This window comes from Thalia democratica, chromosome 9, assembly GCF_965202585.1.
Source record: "Thalia democratica chromosome 9, ktThaDemo2.hap1.1, whole genome shotgun sequence".
In the NCBI taxonomy this organism is placed as follows: Eukaryota; Metazoa; Chordata; class Thaliacea; order Salpida; family Salpidae; genus Thalia; species Thalia democratica.
This window is the reverse complement of record NC_139173.1, coordinates 20,860,984-20,880,807: the sequence shown is the minus strand read 5'-3', so window position 1 is coordinate 20,880,807 and position 19,824 is coordinate 20,860,984. Positions and strand designations below refer to the sequence as shown.

Here is a 19,824-nt window from a genome sequence, read left to right as displayed (position 1 = left end):
AATTTACACTTTCGTTTTAAGAACTTAAAGTTTAATGATGATAATTTTAAATGAAATTACCATACTAATTACGACTACTAAATTTTATTAACTGTATTATTATATGTTTCATATATACTAATACTCTTAACGAATAGTATTTCGTATAAATTTTCCCTAAATTTGAATTCAACTTGCCAATCTGGTTTCCATACTTAAACTTTATACTAACCATATAGAGTCTTTTCAAGAAAAAGTTAAGAATAGTCTTTAACCGTTGCAATGCTCATTATATTTCTTACATTGACGACTATCAAAACTTAATATTTAATCTTTAGAATACTTATACTTTTCCTAATGCTTTTAAAACTAAAAACTACAGTTAATTTGTAATCATTTTTTGAATCCTAATAAAATAATTAATTTCCACGATTATAAATCGAAAAATTCATGCAGTCATAAGTATTTTTCAGTTTGAAAGTGGAGTTAGCTTTTAAACAAAACTAATCTTTGTATAAAGTTGAACAAATTGATTAAATGTTATTTGATTAAAATAAGATACTTTATATTAGAAACTATCAGTAATTTAACAAATTTTAAAACTTATGAACCATTGATTTAATATGTAGGATTATGTTCATTCTATAGTTTGATTTTATTAGAATTACTTTTCCTATGTAAATAATAAACTATTTTTCAATGTTTCCGATAAATGTTTGTTTGACCTGTATTATTAATGTCATTGAGGCTTAAGGTTTTAAACTTAGTGGTTAGTCAATGCATTTAAATTTTTGATTTTTTTTCAGTTGTCTGTACTTAAATTCTAATAATGTTTATTTTAATTTTTCGATTATGCTTTGGCAAAGCTACAAAAAAAATAATAAAAAATAACAATGAAATACCAAACGGTTGCACAAATGTGCAAAACCTAACTCTAAAAGTTAGGATGTGTATATCCGGTAGATATATAAACAAGAAGAAGTTTTATTCATAAATTTTTCTAGGCTGTTTTAATTCTGACATTATAGTATATTCTAAATTAATTTTATAAAAGTAATCCTGAACCTTACTTTATGTAAAAGTGCGTAACTCAGACTATTTTGCTAATTGCTGAACTAAAATCATAGAAAAAATTTACTAAATTGTCTCAGTATGTTTTGCTGAATTTTGCAGAGAAGGTTGTTTGTTGAAAAGAAGTTGGAAGTAAACTCTAAAATAAAAGATTGTGCAGCTGTGTTTTGTTTTATTGGAACTCACTGATCGTTGAAAGAGTTGATATTTAAGTTGCTAATTATAAAATTAAAACCAAGTTTGTTAAAATATTTCTCCTTCGAATCACAAATAAGTCTAATGCTAAGTGTTGATTTTTTATCCTGTTAATCAATAAAAATTAGGTAAAACTGTAGTTTATGATTTTAAGGTTTATAAATGTTTGTCTCTTCGTTATGTACTATTTAGTTTAAGCGGTTCAGATTTTTATGTGTAGGTCTAGCGTAGAAAAAAAAACTTCGAACAGCAAAAAACATCAAAAATTAAATTTTATAAAACTATCTACTTTTACTTTAAACAAAACAAACTAAATTTCGATGAAAAAACAACTTTGTTGAGATTATTTTCTTTTTAAAACAAATCCTTACTTTAATACGATAATACATAAAAATATTAATACAGATCGAATTAATAATTGTCAGGTTAGAAATGAACGAGTTAGAAATGATCGGGTTAGAAGTGATCGGGTTAGATATGATCGGGTTAGAAATGATCGGGTTAGAAATGATCGGGTTAGAAATAATAGGGTTAGGTCGGGTTAGAAGTGATCGGGTTAGAAGTGATCGGGTTAGAAATGATCGGGTTAGAAGTGATCGGTTAGAAATGATCGGGTTAGAAGTGATCGCGTTAGAATTGATCGGGTTAGAAGTGATCGGGTTAGAAATGATCGAGTTAGAAGTCATTGGGTTAGAAATGATCGGGTTAGAAATGATCGGGTTAGAAGTGATCGGGTTAGAAGTGATCGGGTTAGAAGTGATAGCGGGTTAGAACTGATCGGGTTAGAAATGATCGGGTTAGAAGTGATCGGGTTAGAAGTGATCGGGTTAGAAATGATCGGGTTAGAAGTGATCGGCTTAGAAATGATCGAGTTAGAAATGATCGGGTTAGAAATGATACCGAGTTAGAAATTATAGTAAACCCAAATAAGATGTGTGCTTGTAAACTCTTATAATAAACAATATTGAACTTTTTTCTACTGCATTAGTTATTTTTTAGCTTAAATTTACTTACATATTTAACGTTCTAGCTTAATAAGCTATAATTGGCCCACAGTTTGTTGACCCTTATATCAAAGGTTACTTATTCTGGTGTGCACATAAACTTAATTAACTATTTTGATAAATAAAATATCAGCTATTATTGTAATTACTAACAATTTTTGTTAAATAAGTTAGATCTGCAAAGAAAGCGCTCCAGTAGAACAATTTTGTAATGACTGAAAATTACGTAGTAGTTATAATTTTTGTTAAAATAATGCAAATTGTTTATAATAAGTAAAAAAAATAAAAGTTTTAAAATTACTAAGTTATCTTTTTTACATTTAGCTTTAAAGAATTGTGTCATACAGTTTAACCCTAAAAGTAACTTCATGCTAAACAATTCAGTAAGTTTTTCATTGAGAGAACTAGAAACAATAAAATTCATGATTCAATTGCTCTAAAACTACCTAATTAAGCTTAAGTACCAAACAAGTAGCAGATTTTAAAACTTTTCTGCACACTTCATAAAGTTAATGTATTCCATACTGGGCAATGACAAGTGATGATTAACAACCAAAATAATTTATTAAATCAACTTTTATACAGAAATAGTACTACTTATAAGTTGCTGCTTAATTTTGTTATTGCTCTGAAGGAACTATTTGTTTTTAATTAAATTTTATCCTGACTCCAGTATTATCTGAGTGCATCATCTAATTTAAACACTTGTATGCAAAAATAAATTAATAAGTAAAATAGTCATAGTGTTTAAAGTTTACTAAGCGTTTACTTAAGTAAAAACGTAGTAAAATAATTTTAGCTCACTAATAAACTAACTTGAAAACCACAAAAACTTTATTAATAATACCTTAAGTAAAACTTTGTTGAAAAATGTTACTTAAGTTTTCTTTGAAATTTTATCAACCACTAAAATAAAGTTTTATTTTTGTTTAAAAACCTTAAATAATTAGAAAACTTTTAAGTCTTTTAGCTAAACCATACTTTTAAGTTTAAATCACCAAAAAAAATTTATAATTTAAAAACAGTTTTACCATAGGCAGTTTTTAAATAAACCTGAAATAAACTTAAGTTTAAAGAATGAAGTTGTTTTTAAATGTGTTTTTCTAACTTTAACTACCTTTAAGGGGGAGCGGGTCAGAATGACACAGCGACAAAATGACACGGTCGTCAAATAGACACGGTGCGTCACTTTGGCACAGCGACAAAATGACACGGTGCGTCACCTTGGCACAGTGCGTCAGTTTGGCACGGAGGGTCACTTTGGCACGGCGACAAAATGACACGGTGCGTCACTTTGGCACGGCGACAAGATGACACGGTGCGTCACTTTGGCACAGCGACAAAATGACACGGTGCGTCACCTTGGCACGGTGCGTCACTTTGGCACAGAGGGTCACTTTGGCACGGCGACAAAATGACACGGTGCGTCAGTTTGGCACAGAGGGTCACTTTAGCACGGCGACAAAATGACACGGTGCGTCACTTTGGCACAGAGGGTCACTTTGGCACAGCGACAAAACGACACGGTGCGTCACTTTGGCACGGAGGGTTAATTTGGCACAGCGACAAAATGACACGGTGCGTCACTTTGGCACGGAGGGTCACTTTGGCACAGCGACAAAATGACATGGTGCGTCACTTTGGCAAAGAGGGTCACTTTGGCACAGCGACAAAATGACACGGTGCGTCACTTTGGCGCAGCGACAAATTGACACGGTGGTTAATTAGGGAGGGAACGATTTGTTGTGAAACTTCAATCTTCATTGGTATGGACAACGATCTTATTTTTCTAGGAAACTTTTCGGTTTCCTGTCTTCTAACCGGTTTTGTAGAATCAGCAACAATCACATTGATTAACTTTAAAAACAAAGACCGCAGGAATTTTTGATCGTGACTTTATAAAATAAAGTGAAACACGAAATGTTTATACCTTCTATTCTCATCGTCGTACTTATAAAAAACATGCTCGTTTTTAAGCAATAGCAAGGTGTTAGGTGTCCTTAAAAGCTGTGCTTAATAAACAACAACTAGTTGTTTATACCAAACAACGTTCACAAAGATGCAAAAGCAGCATTTTTTTTAACAAAATACGACTGCCAAAATTAACGAAAATTTATTTTTGATTGCTTTCGAATGGAAAATCTTAAAAACAGTTTAGTACTAGAACTTGAAACGAGTAATAAAAATTAGAAAATGACTTGCCATTTTACGACTAAAAAGATAAAAACTTATATAAACATATTATTTAAACTTCAGCAACATTATGATTTAAAAAATACAATCTTCATTTTAGACAAATCATTCAGTACATCAAAACAATAAACTAGTAGATGTAAATACAGAGGAAAATTTGTTTTATAAACTAAAACTCAGACGTTATCGAAAGCAACTTTTCTGCTGTTGTAATTCTAAATTCTAATGCGGTTCTTATTTTACGTTTTTATGCTTAAAAAAAATAATACTTGCGCTATTTTGGCGACTTAGTAGGTTGCAAGATTAAAAATAGAAAATTAAATATTATTTTCATAACAGAGTTAAGACAAAACCGAGTTTTTTTAAAAGTTTTTTAAGTTTGTAATAAAACTCAAGAATATAAAGTAGAAGAAATGTTTTACACGCAAATTAAAATCTGCTTTTAATGTATCATTATGAAATTTATTTACTGATTTTGTATTAAATATAAATGCAATTAAATCCTTATATGCAATAAAATACTATAATATCTGTCATAATCTAAGTTTATTTTTTTATATTTTAGACTAAAAAGTTTTTTTAAAATAAAAAAGACTTAAAGTATTAACTTTAATAGAATGGCTGCAGCTTTAATTAGAAGGCTGCAGCAGCAATGTTGTATGTATAACCTCTTCTAGTGATTTTTTTTAAGAGTGATAAATATATAAATGCGCATGAATGGTTGCATCAGACTCTTAATTTTCTCTCAACTGTTCATAATACTATTTTTAACTTTTTCATAAATTTAGGCTCCAGGTCCGTTTATTTTAATTATTTGCTTTCAGACAAGTTTATTATATATTTTCAATACAGAGTTTTAAGTAAACATCCTAACTTATTAACTTTTGTTAAATATAAATATATATACATATTTAATATAAATGGCTAGTTACTACAAAAGCAGCTTAACTCTGTATTTTTAAAAACTACAGTTAGAACACGCATGACTTATTCTTACTACGAAATAACTCTGTATTAATTTAAATCTTAGTTATTTTTTTAAACAATTCCTGATAATAATTAATTAAACTTAACAACAAAATATACTAAATTTTGTTCATTACATAAATATGAAAAGTCGTGAAACGTAAAAAACAAACTTAAGAAATTTATGTTTTTATACTATGACCTAAATTTTAAAGCAATGTAACATATATAGTTTCAAATGTATCAAGCTACTATAGTTTGGAAAAAGTATAGTAAATCTTTTTTTTAACTAATTACTATCAAAGTTTTACAATTAAAAGTTATATTACTGAAGAATTTTAGTTTTGCATAGAAGTTTGTTAATCCATGCTATCGTGACGCACCGTGTCATTTAGTCGCTGTGTCAAAGTGACGTATCGTGTCATTTTGACGCTGTGCCAAAGTGACGCACCGTGTCATTTTGTCGCTGTGCCAAAGTGACGCACCGTGTCGTTTTGTCGCTGTGCCAAAGTGACCCTCTGTGCCAAAGTGACGCACCGTGTCATTTTGTCGCTGTGCCAAAATGACGCACCGTGCCTAAGTGACGCACCGTGTCGCTGTGCCAAACTGACCCTCCGTGCCAAAGTGACGCACCGTGTCGCTTTGTCGCTGTGCCAAAGTGACCCTCTGTGCCAAAGTGACGCACCGTGTCATTTTGTCGCTGTGCCAAAGTGACGCACCATGTCATTTAGTCGCCGAGCCAAAGTGACCCTCCGTGCCAAAGTGACACACCGTGCCAAGGTGACGCACCGTGTTATTTTGTCGCTGTGCCAAAGTGACGCACCGTGTCATTTTGTCACTGTGCCAAAGTGACGCACCGTGTCGAAGTGACGCACCGTGCCAAAGTGACGCAGCGTGTCATTTTGTCGCTGTGTCATTCTGACACCCACCCCCTTTAAGGTACTCATAAAGATCTTAGTAGTTTGGATTTTTAGTCTTTAAAAAACTAAATAGCTAATATAAACTAATTACAAAATAGTTGTAAAAACACGGAACGTAAAAGAGGTATGTTCTAATAATTTAGTAGTATTAAAATTTATTTTATATCTGTTTTTTATACTTGGTTTAGTCCCTAAAAAAAATAGTTTAGGATCCAAAAACTAATATAAGTCGATAAGTTAATGTTGTAGAGTAGGGGCGGGCTAGTTGTGGAAAAATTTAGTCTTTGGTGGGCTGGCATTTCAATTTCGTTAAGTTCACGAAGTTTACTTTATTATCTAACTCATTTAGCCAAAATACTAGTTCTATGCTACCTTTTTTACTATATCTAATGTAAGTTTTAAATCTTCAGTAAATTTAACCTTAGTACTCTTTTCTCATTAAATTTCAGAACATTTGTTGTAAGTTTCAAGTTTTAATTTGGTTTAGCGGACAACAGTTTTACTAATCGTTATAGTTACTTGTAGTCCTGGACAAGACTTTAAAATGTATCCGTGGTGTGCGACTCGATAAGGTTTTTTGTGCACCAGGTCATATGACCAAACATTTTGAGCGTTTTTTTTTTGTCGTTCAATAAACTATAATACCACGAGTCGGATTCCACTTAAGTTTTTTAAAGATTGGCTGGCCGGATCCGACCAACGAGGCTTATGTTGCTCAACCCTAGTTTAGATCAAACAAAAACTAGTTATTTTTTAAATATCTTTTTAGTTTTACAGATATTAAACAAAAAACTAGAGACAAGATACATTCAAAAATACCTTTATACTTTGTTGAATGTTTTTGAATAAATCTTGTCTCAAGTTTTTGTTATACTTTATTAGGATGAAAATTTAAGTGCAGATGATAGGTAGTTAAAGGTTTTTTGTTTTCTTTTTTAGTATTAAAGTTTTACAAAATTTTGATAAACGACATTTTTGTTTTACTAGTTTTTAACAAATCATTACCAAGTAGTAACTGATTCAACAAATTAAACTACTATTTAATTTAAAGTATCATTCATAGTGCAAAAATCAATTTATACACGACTACGTAAACTAAAAGCTATTTTGTTAAAAAACACTTTACTATTGTGCAGAATGAAAAAAATATACAAAATCATTATGCTTTTACTTTTAGAATAAAAGTAGCTTAGCTTATCATAACAGAGTAATTAAAGTTTAGTTGAAAAATTTTCTAATTAATAATGTAAAGAGTTGCTTAAAAGAGCTTAGTGTATAAATATAAAGACTAGTGAATATAACTTTAAAAATATTTAATTCAGTATTAACAGAGAAAAATGAAAACCATAGTATAGTATGTACTAAAAGGTCAAAAAATGATTTAATTTAAACTGAAGCTGAATAACCTATGAAAATGTTAAGAGGAATAGCATTTTAGTATAATGTACATTTTAAATTCTGTTTCAGTTAAAAAATTAACTTTTATAAATCATAGAAGTTGGAGATATAATTTTTTTACTCTCTGTTTTTAAAAGTTTTTACTAAAATTCAAAAGAAAGTTATATAGTTTAAACAGTTTCTTATAAATCAAAAATTTTTTGTTGATGTTATTTCTGATCAAATAATATAAGCTATCATGATTTTTTTTTTTTTTAATGTTTACTATACACAATGCAAAACTTGCATTTATATCATCAAATATTTTTCAGCATTTGAAGGTTTGTTAGGATGCAAGTGTCAATAAACTTAGACGGTGAAGAGATCGCGTTCAACGTTCAAAACCTCCCTGCTAACATTCTTCAAATAAAACAAGCGATCAGTTGAAGAAGCGGCATTCCCGTCGAGGACCAGAACCTCTTTGGTTATCCTGAGGCTCCGGACCAGGGACCCGGGTTGCGATTGTACGCGGACAACCACATTTTTTCATACATAGCTATGATGAACGCGCAAGTCAGCTTCGTGCTCACACTTGGAAACGTGTCTTCGTGGGTGTATTTCTATGTCCTCTATCCGCGTGCTGACGGCCAACGAGCAGTTTTGAAGTGCAAATGTCACAAACTCCAGACTATCGCCAACCTCAAAGGCCAGATTTGCGCTTTCCTGCAAGGGTTGGGATTGAACAGCTTTCAACTGTCTCACAGCATCCACGGGAACCCTGTGTTGGAAAACGATTGGAATATGTTTCAGAGTGGAATCCAAAACGGATCGAGCATACATTGTGTGTAAAGTGTAATTTTTTTTTTTTTATATTTTGAGTTGATATGTCATGTAAACGTGTATGATTAACTGTTGAATAGTTGTGTTTACTAGTTATCGTTTCTTGTAATTCTGTTTCAATAAACTGTTTAGTATAAATGTTTTGTCATTTTTTAGTTTTGAACAACTTTAATTGTAGTTTATTTTAAAGAATGAAAACAAATATTTTATTTAAAGTATTAATAACTTACTACCGCCTGAAACAAAATGTAACCTAATTTTTTTTATGTTTTATTATTTTTAGCAACTATTGTTGACTTGCTGTGATTTAGGCAAAGCTCCGTACAAAACAAACCATGATTTACATATTCCTACAATTATGTTCAAGCTTGTATAAATACTTATATAATGTTTATGGCCCCGTGAAACTTAATTTTTATGAGCAGCAAAATACCTTCAGCCGAGTTAGGATTTTTATTTTTTTTAAACTTTCTTTGATTTCCTGATGGGCGTTACTTTTTTGTTCTCAAGGAATTCAATGCAGACAAAACCAAAATAATAAAAGTAATAATTAAGTGTTGTAAGTCGAATTATTAAATTACCCTATACAAGGTAACTGCTTGATTAAAGATGGCTTGTATTAGACGCAATTTTAGATAAATTTGTTTAAATGTAATTGTAAGGTTGACAATAAGTAACGTAATAAAGATACAAAAAAGGTATGTTTTATATCTTGTCGACGGGAGGCCAATTTATAGACAGGTACACTGGACATAAGTACACTTTTTATCATGTAAGTAAAAAGAATATCATTGGGTTGTTAGATTTTGATATTTTAAAAGGTATGGAGCCCAACCAGAAATGGAGTGGCACATCATTTACCACGCCAACAGCAACATCGGTGGTACGAGTAAGATCTGCCAAATATGCAACCTCAAATGTTATCAACAGCAGTCTAAAATAGTAAAATATTAGTAAACAATAGACCTTATGTTTCAAACGACTGTGTAGTGTGTACACAATCGACGGTTCTTCTTCAAATACTATCTTGGCGCTTTATCAACTTTTAATTTTTATTTTTACATAAATATCTACTTTTAATATGTTAACTAAATATTTACCTACTTAATCTTCTATTCTTTTCTCGCAGTACTTGATCTTTTTATTGAACTCCGTGGAACTCTTTTAACTTGTTTAACACAGAGAAACATATGTCAGTTCAGTAAAGAAAAAATGCTGTGCAATTTGTTTAAAATTTTTTAATTGAATAAAATTTCTTTGAAACCACTTTGACAGATTTAACTTTAAACAAGAAAAACTGCAGAATAATGAGAAGTTTGCTACAACTGAGTGAAAGTTCTAAAAAAATATTTTCTAGTTGTTTCTAAAAATCAAAAGACAGGTGTTCGAGCCATTTTGGTACAATTTTTTATCAGTTTCTTTTTTGTAAAAGTTCTACTTGTTTTTTATTTATACTGTTGCTAAAAGGTTGCTTTACTAATTATTTTTGTTTGGATTAAGGTTTTAATCGGTTCGTTACCGAGGTATTATATGTAAAAAACCAAGTAAGAAAAGTCTGAAGAAAATATAAAAGCTGCAGAAAACTTTTTTTTTTGTTCTTTACTTCAATTAATCATATATTTATTAGTTTCAAGCTTTAATTTGGTATAGCAGGCTACATTTTTACTTACCGGATTCCACTTAATTTTTTTAAATATTAGTGGGCTGGTCATTTTCATTCTGCGAGCCGTAAATTGCCCATCCCTATTATAGAGTGAAGCTAAATTAACTTCATTTTGTTTTTCTGACTAAAGTTAAAAAATTTTCAATAAATATATAAACATAAACTTTGTTTGCTGTAAAAAAGTACAAAATTTTTAAGTAATTTAGTAATAAAAAATACTTAGCATAAATTGTTTGTATTCTTTTTAAATTTTGTACAATTGTAAAAAAACACATATTGTTCATTTATTCCATTAAAACAACTTAAAGTAGACGTATCAAAATTGTATCCTTTTTTAAGTAAAGTTGTTGTTTACCTATCTGGAACATTAATTATAAAATTATATTTGATCATAAAGATTACATTTTATAATTAATTTTTTATACAGTTAGTCACTCACTATACGAAATAACTATTAAGAACGTTAAAAGTTAATTTATAATATTTTTTATGCTAATAATTAAATTTAATGTTTTGTCTTTAACTAATATTACTGTAAGGCAGACTAAACTCATCAAACTGGATTAGTGGTGAAATTCAATAGAACTATAAGTTTTCAATACAAAAATAGTTTTAAATAATTGTTTATTAAATTAAAAAAGTTACTGTTGTGGGTTTTGAATAGTAGAAAACACGTTCTTAAATTAATACTTGCCTTAAATTTGCATTCATTTGGTGAGAAAACATTATTTATAAATTTGAAACTTCAGCCTATATTTGAACAGAGAAATTTTAAGTAGCGTCATTAAATCAAGTATATTTAATAACTTAAATGTTTCGTTTAAAGTAAGCTATTCTTTTATTTTCAAATCACAATATTTATTTATTTTAAAATCAGCGATTTTTCACTTTAAGCAGTGACAATGGAGTCGATCCAGTTTCTGACGGAGAATATTTTTGAATATGCGCCTGGGAACAATGGATTGCATTTGCTGTCTGCCCAGGATGCAGCCCCAATGAGAACCCAGTTTCCTGATTCCATGACAACAAGCGGTCCACCGGAATCCCCCTGAATTATTTTTGTTTAACACCTTTACAATTAGTTAGGAAAGTATTAAATCTAAAACTCAAAACTTTTACTAACTAAATAAGATTGATTAATAATAAAATAAAATGTATAAACTTTAATAAGCAAGTATTAAAATAAAAAGTCCACATTCACAGAGCTCAAAGTTCTGGTAAAAAATTTAATCTATCTGTTTATTTAATTTTTTTTTTGCTAGCACCTTATCTTCATATATTTGTTTTATGAACAAAATTGTTCCACTAACGGAGCACACTGAAACTTTTCCGTTCCCTCCGACGCACTGCATTCTGTCCGTTATCTCCATCACCGTCCCCCAGATGAACTGGCACTCCTCCTGGCTCATAAGAGGGAAAGTACCTTTCTGGAGAGCCCTCGGTGTGGTCTGCACGTGCCAGCCCGGCTCGTTGTAGCCCCATCCCGTGGCGACGGCAAACTTCTGGGTGGTTTCGGACGTTGCCATGGCGACGGTGCCGACGTTGCTGTTGAGGGAAGCCGCTGATTGGAGGGTGATGACCGCAAAGTCAAAGTCCAGGGTCGTCGAGTTGTGTTGGGGGTGGACGTGGAATTGGGCGACGGGGATCAGCTGGTCCGGGTTTCGGTAGTCAACGGAGCCCATGGCAACCACTGTCGGGCTGTCGCTGTTTTTATTTTGTAATCAGTGCACATTAGAACAAAGTTTAGTTCGAAAAAAAAAAATTTGTACTGTTACTACGTTAAATTTATTGATTTACAGTCATCATAGTAGCAAAAGGTCTATTAGGATTTTAAGTTAGTTGATATTATTAGCAAAATTACACATTTTATAACTTTTATGCTAAATATAAAAACTTACTTCAAAATCAAGTGGTTTTTTAACAACAAACTAAAACATCTATGTTTAAAAAAGAAAGACTAACTTATGCTTTTTAAACTATTGATCTGTTTTTATAAAAACACAAAGTACTACTCTTAGTCTAAACCAGTGTTTCCCAAACTAATTTTCATAAACGTCCCTTTGGCGAAATATGAAAATAATCACTTTGAATTTTTAGATACTGTCCCTGTACTAGTTAACTAAGTTAAAGTTAATTACCAATTAACTTTAAACTGCCCTACTAATACCCCCTGATAAACGCCCCTGACAGCCAAGTTCGCTCCTAAAAGTATATTTACTGCCCTTTTAAACTATCGCCCGAGTTTAAGCAAAAATTCAATTGTAATTTAAACATATTTTAATAAAAAGAGCAATAAAAAAATTAATAAACTCTAATTCTAGAAAAGTTATTTGAAACTTAAAGTTTTTAATATATCTAATTCAAATAAAGTGACGTGCTCTAAAAATGATTTGAGCTTTAGAACTGCTTCTAAACATATTTCACATAAAGTTCGACTCTTTTTCGTAGTAGAGTTTGTAAAACTTTTAATGCTATTCACCCACTAACACAAACTAAGTTTGCTTAATTAAATTATAAAAAAAGAAGCGAATCTCCAACAATAAAAACGAAAAACACATGTTAAGTAGTTTAAAGTTAAAAAATACTAACAAATAGAAAAATATTAAAAAAATGTATCTTAAGCAAATTATACTTGCAAGTACAGTATCCTGTCGTTTAATTACGTACTTTAAGCTCGGCGCAAAAGTGCGTACCCAACTGTTAGTGTGTACTTAAGCGGCAGGTTACTGTAAACAAGTGATCAACACAAACGTGTAGCAGTGAGCCGCAGTTACTACATGTTGGGGAGAAACCAGAGATCCTCCGCAAAAGTGGCGACCAGAGTTTTGGAGGGAAACACTCCACGGAAATTCTCCTTCTGCCGCTTCCTCTCCTCCGACGATTCTCACGTCCCTCTTGAACGTGGGAACTCCCCTGACTGAGGTCGCTGTTAAAAAATATGATGTAGTTGAAAAGTAATATTTTTAATAGCTACTTTTACAAATTTACTGAAGAACATTCTTTTAAAGTTCTTTAAGTTCATACTGTAAATATCTAAAGGTTTAAAATAAGTAAACTTCATTCAATAACATGATTAAAAAAATCAAGTTTATAACTAACTGTTAGTTAGTTTTTAAAAATTCTACAAGTCTTGTTTTATAAAATATCTTGTTGTTTTTAGTTTTACTGTGGTAATAATGTTGGATACATATTTATTTTGTTGAAAAAAGTATAGTTTGCATATAGTTTCATTCAGTTTAGACAGGAATTAATTAGTTTTATAAACTCTTTGATATAACAAAAATTTGTTTATACATTTATTAACATGCTAAAAATCCAAATCACTACTTTTTGTAACAAGAATTTTTTTCAACTTACATAAAACAAACCTGAAATAAGTGAAACAGAAGCAAAAACAAAGTAAATCAATATCATCTTTGTCACTCAAACTAGCTGCACTAGTAGTAACATATAACTGTAAGTTGTAACATATACAACAATATTTTTTTTAAACGTCTGCTTAGTTTCCCACCACTTTTAGATGCATAACATAAGTTTTTTTGTTTGCCATTTGTTATGCAAGTAAACTGAAATCATTTAGCGGTTAAGTCGGTTGTGTAAGATTGTTGTCTAAGTTTTTGTAAAAAATTTAAAAATAAATTTTCCATTTTTATGAATAGATTATTGAGGGGCACAGTTTTCTAATTCCGTTTAGTTACTTTTTTGCTATTTAAAAAATTGTTTTTTTAACAAAGAAAAGTTGTTTGCATAGTATCATTTAACTTTTTGCAACTGTTTTAGTGTTGGTATTGGTTGAGGTGTGCGAACAATGTTAATTATTAAATAAACATGTTTCTAAAAATATAAAAAATAAAAAGCGGTAAACTGTTTTAATTTTACATTGACTTTACAGTTTTTTTAAGTCTAAAACAAAAAGTTTTTACTAAAACAAGATTAAAGACTAAGGGCTATTATTAATATAGTTAAAAAAAAAAAATTTTTTAATGTTTTTTACGTGTAAAATAAGTTTTGTAATAAGAACATGTAAATCGTATTAGTATGGTTTTATGTCAGGTAACCTATAATGAGCACGTAAAGTGTAGTCATGCTGTTACACAATTTATCAAAAATAAGTTTGTTTTTTTTATTATAGCTCAGAAATTTACTCTCTAACTATTATAATTCATTTTAAATAATTTATAAGTGATCTCTAAGAGAATGAAAGATTGTTTAATGCAGAAAGTCTTTGAAATAAGACATTTGTACATTTTATTCTCTTTACGTTATAAATAAAACAAACAGCTTTAATTTTACTTTATTGTCTAAAAAATTCAAAGTTGAGAAATAACTTAATAGAAACATTTTCAAATTAAAATACTAAACTGTACTGGCTCGACAATAAACTAGCTTATAAAATAAGTAGCTCTTCAGCTTTCTAAAAACGCTTACATAACAAAACATTGTCAAAAACTTGAGGTATTTTACAATTATATTACTTTTCTAAAAAGTATACACTTTTTTTTAAACACTATAAATATCTTTACAGGTTCTTAACCAGCACTGTTTTTCGAGCATCTTAAAAAAATAGTTTTTAAATTAAAAATGATCTTATTTAAACAAAAACTTTACAAAATTTTATTTTTTTATAAACACTAAATGTTATAGTTTGTTGATATTTTGAAAATTCAACAAAACTTTCGTTGAATCTTTTGTTAAAGTTGTGTTGCAAATTTGAGTTAGTTTGAATCCGAAGTTTTTTCTACCTATTTTTTCTTGTAACGATTGTAATTATAATATGCAGCTAATTATATTCAACTAAAGCTAAAAAAACCTTTTTTTAATTCTAAAATTTGATTTTTTGGCGTCGAAATTTGATTTTTACAGTGAGTTCTTAATTGACTTACAATTAAAATAAAATTAACCAATTTATGTTTTTGTATTTTGTACTAAAATAAATAAATAGAGTTAAAAGTTTTATACCAGTACAAAACTAATAACTTTAACATCTAGTATATATTTTTAATTAGGCTAAAGAAAATGACAAAGCTGTAAATACGTTTTTATAATTGTTAAAAGTAATGTTTTTAGCTTCATTTCAAAGTTAAGTCATTGAATTTATGTGTTAAAAGATGGGTTACACTATTACCAATTTAATTTTTTTAAAGGCTTCACAATCTTTTATTTATTAGAATATTTGTTAGACTACAAGATGTTCTGATATCTTAAGAAGTATAAACTTTAAAACAGTCTCTAAACATAAAAAACTTTTGTTTCAGTTGTTTAGTAGCGCACTCAAATTCTTAATTAACGGTTTCATTAATTTACATAAGTTTGTTTTAAACTCAAAAACAATTGACGCTTAAAAATGAACTGTTTTGTTAGAATAAAAACAAAATGACCCTTGTCTTACTACATTAACCGAAAAAAAAATTTCGTACACCAGGTCCTTGGACTTATACTTTTTGAACGTTTTTTTTTGTCTTTTAATTAATTATAACATTAACTTAAAAAACAATTAATTTGAAAGGTTAATGTAAGCTTTATTAATTATGAGTAATACACCAGTAGCTTTGTAAAAAAAACATAAACATATCAAAAATACGAATGGCCTACTAAATAGTCGTCAAGAAAAAAAAAACAGAAGAATTGCACAAGGAAGTAAAATTTTTGCAGTGAAAATTATTTTATACATGACAAATTCGCTATCTTCAGGTAGGTACCTGTGTCTGTGCCTTTCAAAAACTACTTTAAGTTTGCAAACGTAGAACGCTCACAATTCAAATAGCTTTCTGGTGTCATGTTCTCACCTTTTTCTACTTCTATTGATTATAGAATTTTAAAAGAAATACTGTTGAAAACACCCTATAACATGCATTTATGTAATTAAAATTAACAGAAAAAACTGTTTGGATTAACGAGCAACAATCAGTCTAAGGACGTTTTAAAGTTTTAAAACCTGCTTGTAGTTTTTTTTTTTAATTTTTGTAACGAACTCTCTGAATGTGATAGCTTAAAATGATTGTAATACCTTATCTGTTCGAAATCAAAACTTTTGAAAAAAATTGCTGGTATCAAGAACTAAAGTATTTTTTACCAATTAATTTTTCAAATTGAAAACTTACTATTTGTGTCGACACTCTTTCTGTGAAGCAGACGTCTAAAAAACAAGTACCACGGAGTACGTTGAGTTTGTATTGTAATAATTTTAGAAAATTTTATTTATAATGTAGGTTTGTCAACAATTTAATATAATTAAGAATGTATACTTTTGTTATAGTGGCTAAAAGTTTTTATAGCTTTTAAATCTAAAATAGTTATATCTTTAAGTTTTCGTGTAAAATGACTATACCAGGGTTATGATGAGTTTTACAACGCCGTAGAAATTGATCAGCTGATTGAGTTTTCTAAAGTTTGGTGAAAGTACTCAATAAGCAGATAAACTGTCTTGTTCTAGGCCAGGGTTTCCAAAAGTGGGCTAAGTGGCCCTCTTGGGGGCCATGACAGATACTTAGGAGGCCACGAACAACAAAGGGGTAAGAGGGGGGCTATGACAGTAAATGAGCTACAGGGGGGCCATTAAGTCATAATTTGAAACTTACACTAGATATTCTTGAGTTGCAGATGAAGAGCAAAAAAAAAGGTCTTAGGTGTTTTTAATGGTAGTTTTTGAGTAATTTTAGTGAAGGGGGCCATGGATTTTTTAATTTCTTTAAAGGGGGCCATTTGTAAAAAAGTTTGGGAAACCCTGTTCTAGGCTATCGGTATCAAAAAAAAGTTATTTTTAGTGTTTACATTCTCTTTAGTATATTTAAATTTCTTTTAACTCTTTTGTTGTTTTAATTTCAGGTCAATTATTGCAATTTTGAAAAGCTAATAAAAAATATATGTATATAAACATCGTTACACAGTATAAATGTTACTCGGAGTTTTGCTTTATTATTATATTAAACTTGTTATATAAAAATATGTTGATAAACCTTTAGCTGCTATATATAAAGTTTATTATATTTCAAAAATAATCTACAAAACTTTAATTTAGACTAAATACTTTCAAATGTTTCGTCAGCTAGCGACTAATTTATTATTAACTACATATAGTTGATGATTGGAGTAACTTAAATATTATTTTATTTTTACGATAAATACTTAGTTAAAAGTTTTTTTTTTGTGTGTTTCTTAGCTACATTTAATAAAACATAATATTTCTTAAACAAAAAGCCTTACTCTTTTTTTTGTCAAAAAGTAATCAACAAACAGCGTTTCCCATTTTATTTTGATACCCAAAATGTTTATCAGAAGACGATGAATAACTACCAAAATTGATGAGCTTATTTTAATACAAAAAGAGCTTATATTGTGGGAAGTTATAAAGATTACTTTTTGTAACATTCAACGCTAAGTTTTGATCGTTTATCTACAACTTGACATTATTTTTTGGTAAAACCACTGAATTTAGTAGTTTATATTATTTTTATCCAGTTTTATAAACTTCTTATTTAAATATAAAGTGAACTTAAAAAACTAATAAATACTTGACAGTTAGTTGGACAAGCAGTCATAATGCTTAGCTAGAGTGAGCTACAATATTATAATAAAAGTTTTGTTTTTTTTTTGTTCAGCTTTATTACAATTCTGCATTTAGTTGTTAAACCTTAGTGTTTAAAAAAAGTATTCAGTGCTCCCTCAAATTTTAAACTTTTACTTTAAAATACTTGTTTATGGTTTTAGCTTTTCCAAAAACAGTTACGGAAACTTTAAATAAACAATATGGTGTTTAAAACCTAGGAACAACTTCAAAAAAATAGGAAAACCAAAAAAAAAGTAAACAAACTATACAAACATTTTTTCAATACTGTATAAGTTAACAACCAGGGTAAACTGTAGTTAAACATGTATTTAAATCGTAACTAAGCTTTTATAAAAAGTAAGCAGTTGTAAAGTACAGCTTTCAACCACTTTTATATTAATACTTTTACTTTTATTTTTCTATTAGTTCCTAAACATATTATAACTCATTTTTACTTACTCTAAAAAAGGTCGTATATATACAAGTTGACTACCAAAACTAAATTTTTACAATTTACTTTTATACTTAATTACACTAAAAAGTACTTTAATATACTAAACCAAGGACGTAGCTAGCTCAAAAAGTTACGAATCTGCAAAAATTAAAAAATCTGAATCAACACGTCCTAGCGGTAACACAGCAATTTAAACTACCTCTCATGTTATTGAATTTAATCTGAAAATATGCAGTTATGTTAATATATCAAAAATGGAATGTTGAATTAGGAGTGATAACTGTGCACAAGGCAATTTATTTTGCTCCACACCCCTATGACTCTTTATGTCATGCCACTTGTGTAAACCCAGAAAACATTCATTAAAAATAAGTATAAAAAAACACAATTTAACTCAAAAACATTTATATTGTTTTCAAAATTAAGCACGTAGTCAATAGTAACAACAAGTTATGAAAATTTTTGTAAAAAAAAATTGTATGATTTTGATTTTTAAAGCTACAGCTTCCATTAGAATCAATTTTGCAATGCAGCTTATTGACAAATTAAAGCTTTAACGCGCTAATTGTTACAAATTGAATGTATTTAATTCGTTTAATTTTTAGACACTAAAAATGCTAAAGAGTACATATATGTCAAAATTATCTCTCAAGAGTGCATAACTAAGTATAAATGTACTATTATAGGAAGGTTTTTGAACGTATTTATATACCATTTGCAACTTAATATCAATAGATTATTCATTTTGTTTTTTATATTTTATTACACAAAGCTTTTCAAAACCATACAAGATTTCTTTGTCAAGTGATAAATTTTAAATGAAATTTTTATTTTTTAAGCTATTCACTTAACAAATTTTTTTCAAATTTCATTTAAAATTTATCACTTGACAAAGAAAATTTGTATGGTTTTGAAAAGCTTTGTGTAATAAAATACAAAAAACAAAATGAATAATCTATTGATATTAAGTTGCAAATGGTATATAAATAAGTATAAATGTATAAATGATTTGCAGAAACGTACCAAACTACGTCCCTAAACGTTTAGTAACTAAACTATTAACTTCTTTTTGCTAGTTTTCTGAAGCCCTTTCAAACAAGATACAATAATGTATTATCTCAACAAATAAACCTGAGGTTGTTTATATTTTAGCCTGAAAAATATTATACTTTTAAAATTTATTATACAATTGATATGAGTTAACGCAAATAAGTAAACTGAAACTCTATAGTACAGTAACATCTCGCGAATCTAAGCACTCGTTTGGTTACGCACTCTTGTTTAGTTACGCATTTTGGATTTCTAAAAATATTATAAAAAAAATATTCAGTATTGTAATTTTATCGTATGTATTGAGTTAACTTTTTTTATTTTAATTTTTTTTCAAATGCTTACACTCTTCTATATTTGTTTAAACTTTTTGAAATTTTGTTCCCGTTAACATTTTAGAATTTAAAAATTAACTTATAACATTGCCTCAGTGTACTATAGTTTTGATAGTTAACAACAGTTTTAAATAAGTCCTGAATTTAACATCCTTAACTAACAATCTGACTAGCAATAATGAAAGTTTACAACACAATGAATATTTATTTCAAGACAGCTCAAGTTTTTAG

At 29.1% G+C, this 19,824-nt stretch overlaps 1 protein-coding gene across 1 annotated transcript; it reads right to left on the bottom strand.

Moving 5' to 3' along the window:
• Window positions 1–11,097: 11,097 nt before the first annotated feature.
• Window positions 11,098–13,622, bottom strand: LOC145844904 (chymotrypsin B-like). The gene is made up of 4 exons (XM_082952323.1): window positions 13,577–13,622; window positions 12,960–13,134; window positions 11,519–11,912; window positions 11,098–11,256 (listed from the first exon to the last, which is right to left on the bottom strand). Exons 1-4 carry the CDS (start codon window positions 13,620–13,622, stop codon window positions 11,098–11,100), a joined length of 774 nt encoding a protein of 257 aa, XP_082808449.1.
• Between the last annotated feature and the right edge of the window lie 6,202 nt (window positions 13,623–19,824).

Bases quoted from the DNA above. Each gene is read 5' to 3' on its own strand.
- LOC145844904 (XM_082952323.1), bottom strand. From the start codon at position 13,622: ATGATATTGATTTACTTTGTTTTTGCTTCTGTTTCACTTATTTCAG. The intron at 13,135-13,576 runs GTTTGTTTTATG...ATTTTTTAACAG, and splicing joins TTCTGTTTCACTTATTTCAG to CGACCTCAGTCAGGGGAGTT. The intron at 11,913-12,959 runs GTTTGTGTTGAT...AAATAAAAACAG, and splicing joins ACTGCGGCTCACTGCTACAC to CGACAGCCCGACAGTGGTTG.